Raw genomic sequence first — 15,152 nt, forward strand, 5'->3', positions numbered from 1 at the left:
TGGATCCGGGTGTTCGTGAAAGGCCGTTGGTGAAGTGTGTGACAGGTCTGGTGTGCGAAAGAGGAGGTGTGCGAGAAAGTCCGACTCTGGGGTGTGTGAGGAAAAAGTGCATGCCAAGGAGTGAGGGTGTTGGTGAGAGTGAGTCGGTCGTAGCGTGTGTGCGAGGAAGCACGTGGAAGCGCGGTGTGGTGAGTGTTACAGAGGGTGTGACGGGAGAGTGTGCGCAAGAGTGTGCGCGAGAAAGGTGTGTGACGGACAGGTGCATGAGGAAAGAGTGCGCTGTCAGAAGTAAGGAAGAGTGTCCACCTGTGGTGAGTGTTACAGAGGGTGTAACGGGAGAGTGTGCGCGAGAAAGGTGTGTGACGGACAGGTGCCTGAGGAAAGAGTGCGCTGTCAAGAGTAAGGGTGAGTGCGCTGTCAAGAATGGAGGTGAGAGTAGTGAGAGTGACAAGGAGAGTGGGTTGGTTGTGACAGGTGAGCGAGGATGTACACCTGGGATGGAAGGATGCACACCTGGAATGGTAGAGCGTGAGTGGGAATGCACGCTGGAGTTGGTGGTGAGGCACGTGGTTGGGTGTGCGAATGAGGGCACACCTGTGATTGTCACAGAGGAGGTGACTGAGGAGGGGGCGCGAAGCGGTGTATTGGTGAGGTGTGCGAGCAACGAATGTGTGCCAAAGTGTTCGGTGGTCAGGTGTGTGACCAAGTCTGTGAGTGGAATGAGAGTACCTGGGTGTGTAAGGAAAGGTACGACGAGGAGCATGGAGACGGCTGGATGTGTGAGCAAGGAACGGGCTGCGGGGTGTAAGCGTCCAGGTGAAGCATCGACGTTAGACGGGGTAGAGTGTAGAACGACTTATAGCCGAATCGGGCCCTCGGTGCGTGCCGGGCCTCGCTTTGAACGGCCGCGTCCGTGCTCCACTAGGCGGAGCTGGCAGCCCGATAGAAAGGGTCGTCATGGCGACCACTTTTTGGTGAGACGTGCCGGCAGGTCGAGAGCGGGACATTGGATGGCTCCGTGCCGAGATGGTGCGTGGGATCTCGGCACGGGTAAGCCCCCGTCCCTGCCCCGAATGCCGGACGCATCCAGCCGCCGGCACAAAACAACCAGCATCCATTGCTTGGCTTTACGAAGCCGGGCTTTGGACAGGAATTGGCGCACCGAGAGGCATTAGTGAGTCGACTGGGTGATGAGGTTAGTGTTTTGGACCCAAAATTAGAGAAAAACAAAATTAGATGATTGGCAAGGGATTGGCAGTAGTGATTGGCAGATGATGGGCAGTGATTGGCAAATTTTTAATTTGTGGAAATTTGATGTGCAAAATTTATAGTGAGAGACCCCCGATGTGGTGGGATGGCAAATCCACCATCCTTCCCATATGGTGGGGCAAATGCGCTATAGATTATGGGGTGTATGGCAGTGAAAACTAGCCCGGGTGGGTTAGGATATTGTGTGTAGGGATCTAGAAGATGACATTAGGTAACGTTAAGATTAGTTAGTGACTGATACCTGTAGTGGGGACGCAGGTAGATTAGTATGGATGATAATGACGAGGGAGCGCAATAGTTTAAAGGGACGACTGGGAAGCGCAAGTTTCAGAAGGGAGTAGTTAGCTGAGATGATGCCGTGTTTGTGAGAATTGAACAGGTGTGATTGCACAGGTGTGCAACTGGACAGGTGTGTGGAGCAGTGTATGAGTAGTGAGTGTGTGGATCAGCGCGAATGCGCTTGGGGAGAGAAGGGTGCAGGTGGCACCAGGTGTGAGAGCACAGGTGTGCAGGTACAGGTGTGTGGAGAGAGTTGGAGTGAGTGGTACGGAGTGGTGTGCATGGTGCGAAGGTGTGGATGGGGGAAGAGTGGACCCCTTTCACGAGCACCCGGGGCGGGTAGTGTAAGTGTTAGGTAGAGGGTGCAGGTAAATTGTGGTTGGATATTGGCATTTGTGGTGCGGTTGCAGAATGGTGTTGTGAATGGGTGCATTAGTGTTGTGGAAATGGCTGGGCGTGTAGCCTGTTAGTGTGTGTAGTTGGTTGGGCACTCCACCACTGTGAGGATGTCGGCCAGGTGAGGCCGCAGGTGGGCTCTGGGAGCCGGTAGTTGTGAGTGGGTGCCTGAGGATCCCGGGTGTGGATCGGGTAGCCCAGTGCCAGAGAGGGCACCGAGTGGGGAGAGCGCCAGAGGGCCTGCCCCAGTTAGTTAGGTTAGGGTAAGGAGCAGGTAAGCTCGGAGGCAACTGCAGTGGTGGAGGTGTGCAGGTGGGTAGACCCGCTGGGAGAGGTACACGTCGCAGCCCAGAAATTGTACGAGGGCACCGGGAGATGAATCGGCGGAGTGAGACCCCAAATTGAAGAGCACCACAGTTTGGCCAATGGGAATTGGTTTTTAGAACCCATAGTGTAAGAGGGCCAATGGTTTGGCCGGAGAAAGACCCCGGGTAGTGTAAAGTTGTTAAAGTCATTTAGGAGATAGTTAGGATTGATGAACCTGTCGCACCATACGCAGCCACTTACCTGTGGTGATGATGATGACTCCACACCTGTGTTTTCTTTGTTTTGTGCAGGAAATGAGATTGCTGTGAGGATTTGTGAGACGCATCACGACGTGGATGAGACATTGGGGTGATTCCATCTCTCCCTCCCTAGGAGGGACTGATGATGAATTGGTAATGGCAAATTTTGATGAGAGTTGAACATGGCAAATTTGATTGGTTAGGAGGGAGAGAAGACGAATTTGGTTTATGGGAGGAACGGGGAAGACAGTAGGGATGTTTGTTGATTTGTAAAGTAGATGTTTATGGGTAGTGTTGTGTTGTGTGGATACAGTAAGGGGTAAGGGAGGGGCCATGTAGGTTACCTGGTGGGGGGGGGGCGTACGATAGGAACGTACCTGTCTCACCTGGTTCCCATGTGCCCCCAGTGTGCATTACCTTATATTGCGTGCACTTTTGCGCCCTTACCACCTTACTCACTTGTTTCTTCTTTTGTCTCCCACCTCCGAGGATCTGGCTTTGGGGTAGAGAGAGAGGAGAGAGAGGTGCTGGCTGCGCAGTTGTGGGCCTGCACTTTCGCTGTTTGCTGCCGGGATCGATACACCATATGGACCGCAATGTTTGTGGCCACCCACAATGGACCGCAGTTCGTTTGCGGCCAAGCACCACCCGGGGATGGACCTATGGGTCAACGTGGCACCTATGCCATAAAGGTGAACCACTGTTAATTAACACCACTGAAGGCCACACGAAGAGCAAGAGACACCTGCAGGGTTAGGGGTTGTCGAATTTATTTTTATTCCAATGAACAATGGTGACTGCACCGATTGGTGGTGGGGTGGTGCTTTTGATGCTGGGAAAGGGTGCTCTGCACGTTATTAAAGGCCGTCGGCCACAGAGCACTCGTGGGTTGGTGTATCGATGTTGGCAAGCGCGCTCTCGCTATGCATAACATCTGCATGTGTTCCTCCAAAAACAGGTCCTGGATCGTAGTGTAAATAGCAGCGTAATCTTGTAAATAATGCTCCCTACCGGCTGTATGTTTAGTTTGAGAATTCTTTCCGGATTCGGTTATCCTGTGGGTGTGTTTCTGTGAGGAGAAGGGTGCAACGTCGCAGGGGGACATATTTACTCATTTGTGAATATCTGTAAAACTGTCGCACTCAGGGTAGAGTTAATAGTAGAGGGAACTACATTGCGTGCCACACTAAAGTAGGTAAAAATTTATCGGGTCGGGACGCCCCGAGGGTAGAGAAGGGTGCAATGTTGCGAATATGGAATTTGGCCTCCATATCCGCTTGTAAATATTCCCCTATTTTCTCCAATACTCCCCAACTTTCCCCAATCCCCCATTCCCTAGTCCCATTGCATGTAAATAACAATCAGTAGAGCCGACCTTCCCCTTATTCCCCCATTAAATGTCGTGCCCAGGTCCACCGCACCACACGTAGACAACTTTCGGACATCTTCCTAGTTATTCTTAATCTATGTCAGTTAAGGCCTCGTTTCCATTAATTATGACTCTTCGTTGCACCAGAATGTGATTATATGGCATCAGTAGTGAGTTTAGGACCTTTCCCATACCTCCTCCCATCTTCTTCCCCAAACAACAACTACAACAACAATTACAACTACAACTACGACTACAACAACAGAGGGGCGGGGAGTGTGCGTCCTCACACCGGCTCGGTTACCCGCCATGACCATGCGCTCCACGGCGTTACCCCGAAGGGGCTGGCTGTCAGCTCCTCGTCAGGGGCGGAGCCAGTAACCCCCCCACGCACCCAATGAGAAGCAACGTGCCGATTCCATCTGGGGCGGAGCTAACGAGCCGAGGGCGTGTCACTCCCCGCCGGATATACGCGGCCCCGCGCCGGACGTGACGACAGATGCGCCTCAGCTTGGAGAGAGAAGCCACCGCCACCCCCAGCGCGACGATACCTCCCCGCATCTTTGGACCGGACCGGACCGTACTGTACCCTGCCCCGAGCCCAGGAGGACCTGGAGCCATCGATACCCGCTTTCCTGTCATCAACCCCCGTGTGAGTCAGCCGTTGTCCCGTTTGTCTGTCGTCTGTCCGGGGTTAATATAAGAGTGTGTCTAAGTGCCTGTCTTTCTGTGATTATACCTCTAGCCCCTGTAATCTGACCTTTCCGTACGAATATAATCTCCTCCGGAGGCCTTGAGAATTGAAACATTGGTGTCGTATTGTGTTATTGTAATCCAGCCGGGTGTCTTCTTTTTCTTATTGAGCCAGCATCGCGCGACTAGTCAACGTTCGGGCACAATCGGGTAACTTGTGCAGACGTGGTCATACCATAAAACCGCTCGGTAAATAACATCCAAGCCACGTCTGTAACAATGGGGTATTGAGTGTATGTTGATGAGGGGAAAAATGAATTTAAACGATTTCAGCATAAGGCTGCAACATACCAAAATGTGAAAAAAGTGAAGGGGTCTGAATACTTTCTGAATGCACTGTGTACTTGAGCAATGCATGGAGTAGCATGTTCTATGAACTTTCTAGTTGATCACTGTGCTCAGATTTGGTGATTTATTTTGTTTTTGTGCTAATGTATTCAGGGTGCTGAACTGGGAACATACTGGCATTCTGGAGATAGTTGGGGCTTATTGACTGAAACTCATTCCAAAATATTGTGATCTTCTCAGGGAGAAGGCCAGCATGGTTGTGCCGATTGAGAGGGAGGGAAGGGATGATACAAACCTTGACCTGATATGTGACATGAGAAAATCACATGCTACAGTGGATTCTTGGAAAGCAGGTATGTGTGACGGAGACATGAAATAGCCTAAGTTTCAACTGCGAGGTGCAAGTTGGGTAACCTATTTTTATAAGTTCCAACGTAATTATAGTATGATGTAAACACAAAGAATTAAGTTAAGCACCCCTACACAACGAATTAAGGTAAGCACCCCCTAATATATATTCTTTGTGTATATGTATACATTGGCATATATTCTAAGGTATGTGAGATCAAATAATGATTGGTATGACATTAGCAATTATCCATTGATGAAATTGAGTGATCAAAGTGAAAAAAAGTGATTGGTTGAGTCAGTGATCCGATCACGTGGGTCCTACACACGTTATTGACGCAAAGATCGCTAGAGGTCTTCTCAGAACAATGACTGTACGTTAGAAAACATAAACGTCATCCACACTGTCCGTGATGGACCTATAGCTCCATACTTAAATTGAGGTGAAAATATGCCTAAAATTCCCAAAAAATTTCACCTTAAATTATTCAGAATAAAATATTGAAAACGGCATGATTGTTATGTTTTTATGTGACCATAATATCACTTCTCCAGAAAATATAGCAATATCATGGGTATATTACACTGTTTTGACGACAACAAACTTGTAATGTGCGAGGTTGTAAAAAAACGGGGGGGGGGTGCTTAACTTAATTCTTTGTGTATATTTTAAACTGAAACCTCGTGGCACCTTGTCAAGTTTATGCATCTCTGAAGTATGCTCCCCTCCGTCCCTTCCCTCACTTTAAATGGCACCACAGCCGAGTCTGCTTGTGAGAAGGCCAAATGTCTCAAATCTGTGTTTGCTTTCAGAATATTGTGCATCAAACCCCTCGATCCCTGCAGCTCCCACACCATCCCGTACCCCACCGCACCTTAACACTGTGTCTTTCTTACCCGAGAAGCTGGAGAAAGTTTCTGGCAGCAATTGACTGATTCTTAAAACCTGCTGGTACACGTTCTTCAAACCTGCTGTGCCGATCTTGCACATCCTCTTTCTGCTCTGTTCACCCTATAATTTGCCCTCGGTCACCTTCTGTCTACTTGGATGTCAACTAACATCACTACAATACCCAAACATGTCACAAACACAGATTTTCTTCACTACAGGCCTCTGAGATTGCTTCTAATTGTAATAAAAGTCATGGAATCATTCATCGCAGTTGACATCAAATCCATCCTTTTCTCCAATGGCCTGATCTCAGACCATCAGTTTGTATGCAGACCCACTCACTCTACCCGATACATGCTGCTTTTGCTCTCGCAACAATGGTTAAAAGACCTAAATCTCAGATGACATCAGGGCTGCCTCTCTCGACATATCTCAATAATTTGACAGTCTGGCATCCTGCCCACCTCTCCAGACTCTTTACCGATGGCATCCGACGTCACCTCCTCTCATGGCTTATGACTTCCTCGACTCACGTAGTCAATACATGGCTCTCAATGGGATGCTCTCATCTTGTCTCCCTGTCAAGACTGGAGTGCTCCAAACTATCGTCTTGGGCCCATCCTGACCCTCATCGTAATCAATAATCTTTCTGATTCTCTGGATAACTCTGCTTATCTCTTTGCTGATGACTCCACCCTCTGGCCTAGCATCCCTCATCCTTCAGATAGGCAGGCGGCAGCCTCTACCCTCTCTGCAGACCTTGATATAATCACGAGCTGGTTCTACACATGGAATATGTCTTTCAATCCTGATACATCTCTCACTCTGTTGCTCTGAAAGGCCCATCTGGCAAACCCCTCCCATCGACTTCCTTAACAAACCTCTTGAAGAGGGTCATTTACTCAAACTGTTCAGCCTCATCATCAGCCATGATTTTCTTGGGCAAACGACATATCTAAGTTGGCCTTCAAAGCCAATTTGGATTCCTGACTGCATCTTGAGTTGTAGGGTCAAATGTGAACAGCAAGTAGGTTTGGAGCTTCTTGGGGTTGTTATCTCCATAAGTGGATTTCACAAGGTTGATTGATGTTCATCCAAGGCCTAAAGTATGATAGAGTCTCATAACTTCCATGTAACACTTCCATGGTGCAACCCTCCTCCTTCTTAAATGTATACATTTCACTTTTTATGGTCCAACCTGGATTTCCGATTTGGCATTAGTTGTGTTTTTTAACTGGTGTTAATGGGGAGTTACGTTTGATTCCTCCAGCTTGGCTCAACAGTCTTTGATATTCCCCATGGTATGCTTTTGAGTATTTTCAGGTGATATTTTTCATAGCGTATTTGTTCGGAGGGCTCTTTTTAAGATTGCCACTGAGTGTCGAGCAGTTTTGAATTATAGTTTGTTTGTTGTGATAAATTCCCTTTCCCCCCCCCCCCCCCCCTTTGTGAGTGTGCAGGTGGTCAGGTGCAAGGTGAGATCCCAAGGGTGGTTGTGGATATGCGTGAGTTTCGCAGTGAACTCCCTGCTTTGCTTCATCGCCGTGGCTTTCAGATTGAGCCAGTTACTCTGGAGGTGACCTTCAGGAGATCTGATGTGTGCATTATTGAGGATATGGACGTATTCAAATGATGCTTTTTAAAATATGGCTTTATTTTTTCCTTTTTCATCGATGTTTGTGCACATCTTGGTGATGGTCATAGTACATGTTGCCCGGGAGTTTTTACCCGCACACATGAAGTGAAGAGCGAGGTTAAGCAATTGCTTCACTTGTCTGTCTGTTCATCGACAAACATCTGTTTATGATCGAGGAACAACTTGATTTCAGTTGAATGTTATATTTTGAACATGAATCGGAACATGAATCAGAAAACACACCTGTCGTTTAAAAGCAGTATTTTGGCTCTGAATTTGTCGTGATCACGCATGTGCAGAGAGGAGTGAGAATGTTTTTTTTTTTTTTTTTTTTTACTGTCTGTCTACCTGTCTGGCAGTCAAACGAAATTGAAAACCATTCCAAACAGGAAACTTACTGTTTTATGGATAAAGGATAGACACAACAGGCACGAATAACAAATTTAATGTGTTAAATAAGGTGGTGTGATAGTCGCTGCATCAACGGCGGTAAACTACCAACGTTTTTTTTTTTTGCTACAACCTTTAAATTCTTTATTTTATTTCAGTTCAATTATGCACTTGAACATTGTAGAGCACAAATCGCCCTTTTGCCGCTTCCAAAACCCTTCCTTTTAACAGTACTTGAACAACATATTACAGCATTTTACGTCATCATGACCAATCACATTTGCTTCTCATAGACTTGTCCGTTTCCCTTGTCCTTGTTTCTCAAGACAGCATGGGGTAAGGTGTTCTGTGAACGCTCTTAATTATGTTTTTACTTGCAGAGTACCCGTACTATGGGCGATCTTGTTCCATGCATGCAACATGGTGTTCTGGCACATTCAGTCAACCCTCGTTAATCCGACCCTTTTTATTCCGGAGATCTCGCTATCCGACCAAAACATCCAGGAACAGATTTCCGCCATTCATTTTATCCCTATAATCTGCAAAATCGTTTATCGGACAATCTTGCTAATCCAACATTGGGTGCTGGGAACAAAGTAGTCCGGATTAACAAGGGGTTGACTGTACCTTTATTTGGGCGGTGTATAGGGAACTGACAGCTGCCTCAATCACTCCCGAAAATAAAAATAACCTGGGTTACGTGTATGAAGTAAAAACATGCTTACTACTTATAATTCAAAACACATCACTGCCCTGGAAAACGTGGGGACAGGAATACTGTACTGTAAAGAGTAAGGTCTTGTAATAACCTCTTCCACCTGGAGGCGGTGCTACACGGTACACATTTACATAGAGAATATACCCCACCCTACCCCCACCCCAAGACCACCGTCAAAGATAAAAACACCCCTATACACTAATTGGGCTCCTGCTGATCCTGTGTAGCAAGTCTGGATGTAATCGGCCCAGAACTGTGGCAGTAGCGAGACAAACACGCACTCACACCAGTCCATGAATTGTCATAAGGATGCACAATTTATGGAATTTTAACTATTTTTGGCATTGAAATTTCGGATACCATTTGGGAACTTAGGGAAAGAGTGGGGAAAATAAGCACACTTCTGCTTTGGTAAAACTTTTTTTTATATCTGCAAATTCATAAACGTGGTGTTCAGGTTTGTGTTAGGGTTGTCTTGCAGTCCTGGAAAAGTATGAATGAACAAATATTTACTCTCTAATTGTTTTGCATTATTTTCTTTTGTTTTGTGTTGCCATTATGGTTGTTCTTATTAGTCCCCTGCCGGTGTACACCGGAGGGGACTATAGGGTTGCACTCCGCCCCTCCATCTGTTAGTCTGTCCATCCGTCACGCAAAGAACAGTTTTCCGGACTTTTTTTTTCCTGAACTCTTAATGCTAATGATTTCAAACTTGGTACATGGTTTCCTTATGATAAGTTACAGATGAAGTTCGAACTTCACGACGTTTCGATCATTTTTGACAAAGTTATGGCACTTTGAACTTTGGTAATTTCCCCAACAGTTTTCCGGACGACAGACTGCCGGTAGGGGACATGTATTGCAGCGAAATACTCAGAATGCTTGTTCTCTTTAGATGTCCAAACAAAATTACTTTAAACCTGAATTGTGCATTCTACCTTTTTAATGATACATAGAAAGATTCAGCCAAATATAATTAAATGTAGCATAAGGGTCGGAGCAACTGCTCCGAGATTCTGACTGTGGCCGAGTCATACCAAAGACTTTCAAATGTTATGTGCTGCTTACTTGCCTGATGTCCAGCATTTGAAGGATCGACCACAGATAAACCCCATAAGTTGAAATTAATGGGAAGGGGGAAATTCGTTAATTTTCTCACTGGGTGCAGAGAGAAAAGTGATGTCATAAAGATGGTGTTCGGCTGGTGCCTAGAGTGCTCTGGCAAGTGATGCCACTTCCTCCAAGCTCAGCAGCTATGTTTTCCTGAAATCAAGGCCAGTTTTGTCTCGTGTATTTGTCTGCCTGTATATACTCCTCCATGAGACTCATGTATTTGTCTGCTCCTCCATGAGCCTCTGACCATGTAGAGAAAAAATGTTTGGTATTGTGCTGACACAGTCAGCTAGCCTTTGCAAACATTGGAATGTCTAACACTATCCTGAAGTGTTTTTTTTTTATCCCAAAGCAAACCCCAGATTCTAATCTTCTCGAAACCAAGATGGTCTCAAAATATTTGGATTGTTGATTAAAACAAACAAAAAACACCGTAGCTGGATCACAAATGATCTTAAAAACACTGAACTGCCTGCCCTGCATTGTTTTTGTACACTTGATGCCAATCTACACATTGTTGACTCTTAGTTTCCACATGGCAACTTGGAAGGGACACCCCAATACTAATTTGTTTTGATACGAACATGTTGCTCTGCAGGTCGGGGACTACGTGTTAACTCCTCAGCTGTGCGTTGAACGGAAGAGCATCAGTGACCTTGTATCTTCCCTCAACAATGGGCGGCTGTTTTCACAGTGCACGGCAATGTCACGACGCTATCCGAGGCCTGCTTTGCTCATCGAGTTTGACGCTGGGCAGCCATTTTCCCTGCAGGATTGTGCAGGAGGGGCAGCATTTCAGGTATCATTTGTTCTGCAGCTCAACAGTTCATTAGTGAAACACAGAGGTTGAGATTGATAAAGATTGGTCATGTCTAACACATTTTGAGATATGAATTTTAAAGCGGTACCCAGTGTACAAATAGTATGGAAGCATATTACCCGAGCATGTTCTGACAGTGTGGTTGTTAAGACAATGTGGTTTGAACAATAATTTGTCTTGATGAGTCATGTTTCCTTCCTCCTCCTGTAGGAAATCTCCTCACATGGTATCACTTCAAAGCTTGCACTGCTTACACTACATTTCCCAAAACTTCGGTTGTTCTGGTGCCCCTCTCCACATGCTGCCGCAGAGCTTTTTGAAGAGCTCAAGCAAAACAAACCAGAGCCCGACCCGCAGGCTGCGGCCACGATCTCAGAGGAGGAATGTGGCTTTGCCTTCCCGGGTTCACGATTTAACACGGCGCCTTATGATTTCCTCCTTCGAATGCCTGGTGTTTCAGAAAAGACAGTGCGCTCACTGGCACGTGAAGCCAGAAGCCTGACTGGGTTAGCAGATATGGAGGAGTCACAGTTGGCAGAGGTGCTCGGGAGCACAGTCAATGCTCAGCGCCTCTGGACCTTTTTGCACACACCAGGCGCAAAAGCACTTAGCAGTAGGAACCGGTTAACCGGGTCAAGGGGAGGTGGCGGAGCCATGAAGGGGTTGGGCAAGGCTGGTAGACCTGGCAGAGTTAGAAGATAAAGTCAAAGTTGAATGCAGTCATCGTTGTTTCCCTCAGGGATGTTTCTGATCATTGTAAAAGGTTTAGCATCAAACTTACAACTCTGTGTAATGGACTGTATCTGGACACAGTTCCGATTTGAGTAATTTATTACATTTTACTATGATTGTGGATTAAGACTAATGATCACAGTGTGAAACACTTAACTGCAGAATAATGTGCATCTCATTATTACATTTGCAGAAAAGGAGGGTTTATGGAATTGAGAATAGGAAAGAGAAGAGAGCGTGGAGGACTGTGGGTAGAGAAACTGAAAAAGGTGTAAGGCGAGGGACACGAAGTTGTTTTGAGGATATAGGTGTTTGGGGGGAAGAGGAAAGGGACATTTATGTGGTACATAGGAGGTTATGGGGTGGCAGTGGAGTTGGGTTAAAATGCCTCGGTCTTTGCACACGTAATTATATATAGATGGTCTATGTTTAGCTCGGCCACAGCGACTGTTGCTGTGATGTTATATGTCTCTGCTTTGTGTGATAGCAGTCCCTATAAGCTGAAAGTTAATATGACGTGTCACGGAATAATCCCGCTCGCCCGTGATGTAAATTCTTTTTTTATTTATTAAAGAAACACGAAATTTCACTTTTGTGTTGATGTTTTAATGTCTACCTGATCGTCCACCTTTGGTGGCAGAGGTGACAGATTATGTTTTCACCCCTGTTTTTGTCTGTGAGCAGAATATCTCAAAACATTACTTATGGACGGATTCGGGTGAAATTTGGTGGACAGGTTGCGTGTGTGACGATGATGAATTTATTCTATTTAATCCAACGGTTTATCAACTTAAATTAATTTTGGGAGGAAGTGTGAGGGATGGTAGAGTGGGGATGAACATGCACAACCATCACCAGATGCATATAATATGACAAAATAAATGTATTATTATTATTTGAAATTCTATTTTTTTGTAAGGTTTTTTGTTTGTTAGTTTTTGGATTAGTAAGTCTGCCTTTTGGGAGTTGAAACAGGTGCGGGTTAATGCGAGAAAGTGTGCATCCTGGAGGAGCTGGTGAGGGTTGGAGGACTGATAGAACAGAGGGAGCTAGACCAGAGGAGAGACGGTGAAAATAAGAGGCCACTAACTTCTCTGAGATGTGAGAGCAACAGACCTCGTGTTTCTGCCTTGTCATGGGAGATGTCAATAATATTGAGAGTTGGCACTGCAGTTACAGCAGAAGAAGAGTGGTGGCATTCTTCTTTCGTATGCCACACAAGCTGCAGGGTAACATCAATGGCTGAGGGCACGACCTGGTAAGGACAACAACAACAACAACAACAACAACATGCATTTTAAGGCCATTTTCCCTGCTAGAGCGGGGGTTAGCCTTGCGGTCCCCATGACAATCTTCTCCATTTTGCTCTATTTTCTGCATCTCTCCTTGTTAACCCCTTGCCCGCATTTCTTCTTCCACCATCTTTAGCCAAGTCTTCCTCGGTCTTCCCCGTCCTCTACTTCCTTCTACATTCATTTCCATTACTCTTCTCAACCAGTCAATTTCATCCTTCCTCAACACATGACCAAACCATCTCAACCTGTTCCTCTTCACAGCATCAATCACAGGCTCTATTCCCATCATCTGTCGCATTTCATCATTTGTCTTCCTCTCTCTCAACGATACTCCGCACATCCACCGAACCATTCGCATTTTCACCCTTTCCAGCCTTCGTTGCTCTACGTTCATTACCCATGTCTTGCTCCCATAAATCATAACACTTCTCACACATGCAGCATACACCTTTCCCTTCAGCTTCAACGACACTCCCCTCCTCGTCAGCACGCCACTCACTTCCCGAACCTTCTTCCATGCACATCTCACTCCAGCAACCGTTGCCGAGTCTGATCTACCTTCTCCATTCAGCATGTCTCCGAAGTAGCAAAATGTTTTCACACCTTCCAGCTTCACGCCGTCTCCAAGATCCAACTCAACATTTCCTCCATCTGCAGCTCCCTCTGTGCACACCTTACATTTCAATGTAGCTGCCACACTGGTTAATGACCCTCTCAGACCACTACATTTTTGATGAACCCACTCAGCGCACATTGTACATTGAATGGAGTTCACTCCGACGCCCTTCCTGCACACAGCACATGGCGACTTCCCAGTTCTTTCCACCTCACCACATGCTTTACCACTTGCCATCACCTTCGTCTTTCCTATATTCACCTTCAGACCTTTTGTCTCCATACATTCCTTCCACTTGTTCATCTTTTCCTTCAGTCCATCCATACTTTCCGCAATCAACACCAGATCATCTGCATAAAACAACTCCCACGGTAAACCCTCCTTTACGTTCTGAGCCAGCACCTCCATCACAGCTACAAATAGTAGTGGACTTAGTACTTAGACTTTTTAGTACCGACCCCTGATGCTCTCCCACCTTCACCTCAAACTCACCACTGTTCCCGTCCTTCGTCCTTACAGCTGTGCGCGCTCTTTTGTACATTACCATCACTACTCTGATCAACCATTCCTCCACTCCTAACTTCCTCAATGCCCATGTCTATACTTCGCGTGGAACCCTATCGAATGCTTTCTCCAGATCAACAAACCCAAGAAACAACTTCTTCCTCTTCTCCATGTACTTCTGCAACTGCCTCACAATAAAGAGTGCGTCTGTCGTTCCTCTTCCTGGCATAAATCCAAACTGCATTTTGTCGATCTTCACCCTCTTCCTTATCCTACTCTCCAGCACCTTTTCCAATACCTTCATTCCATGCTCCAATAACTTTATCACTCGGTACGAGCCACACTCCAGAGGGTCACCTTTCCCCTTGTATAGAGGGACGAGGGTACTCGGTTCCCAATCCACTGGAATGCGGCCTTCCTTCACCACCAGATTACAGATCTCTGTCATTCTCTTCACACCCCAACTTCCTGCTGCCTTCAACATATCTCCCACAACTCCCGTCGGCCCTCCCGCTTTTCTACTCTTCATTGCTTTTATCGCTTCCTCAACTTCCTTCTCAGTTATCTTCTCTGCCGGTCCCAAAACTGGGTTACTCTCTATGTTGCCATCCCATTCATTCTCTGTATTCAACAGCATTTCCATATATCTTTTCCATCTTCCTTTAATTCCATCTGGGTCCACAACGATTTGTCCCACTTCATCCTTCAAGCAACTCACCCCCATCACATCACACCTCTCTTTCGCTATCTGCTTTGCAATCCTGAATACCGCTCTGACCCTCTCGCGAATCCAAGCTTTCTCCGAACATTTTCCTACATGCCTCCTGCGCCTTTGCTACCTCTTTCTTTGCAGCCTTCTTGGCTGCCTTATAACTTTCATGCTCTGCTTTTTCTGCTCCCGTACCCTTCGCTTTCTGCCACTCCTTGAACTTCTTCCTCTTCTCGTCAATCCTCTTTCCAACTTCCTCATCCCACCACCATGTTTCCGAGTGCCTCGGTGGTCCTTTTGTCCATCCTCATACCTCACCAATGGCTCCCAACAGACGATCTTTCATTGACATCCAACCACTTTCAAGCTCAACTACATCAGCCTCTACCATACTCAGCCTCTCTTTTAATGCCTCCCTTCCTGTCACCTCTTTCAACCTCCACACCTTCATTCTCGGTT

General features: G+C 46.4%; 1 protein-coding gene across 2 annotated transcripts in view; it reads left to right on the plus strand.

The window, feature by feature from the left end:
- The window catches only part of LOC144893595 (DNA repair endonuclease XPF-like), a 52,277-nt gene extending 40,119 nt beyond the window's left edge, over window positions 1–12,158 (plus strand). For both annotated transcript variants that reach the window (XM_078784179.1, XM_078784180.1), the window contains 4 exons: window positions 5,161–5,273; window positions 7,621–7,736; window positions 10,616–10,816; window positions 11,048–12,158. In XM_078784179.1, coding sequence (XP_078640305.1) covers window positions 5,161–5,273; window positions 7,621–7,736; window positions 10,616–10,816; window positions 11,048–11,539 — 922 coding nt within the window. In that variant the 3' untranslated portion in view covers window positions 11,540–12,158. The remainder of the gene's footprint in view (window positions 1–5,160; window positions 5,274–7,620; window positions 7,737–10,615; window positions 10,817–11,047) is intronic.
- Window positions 12,159–15,152: the final 2,994 nt, after the last annotated feature.

The sequence above is a fragment of the Myxine glutinosa genome, chromosome 9, assembly GCF_964187855.1.
Source record: "Myxine glutinosa chromosome 9, kmMyxGlut1.1, whole genome shotgun sequence".
Lineage (NCBI taxonomy): Eukaryota > Metazoa > Chordata > Myxini > Myxiniformes > Myxinidae > Myxine > Myxine glutinosa.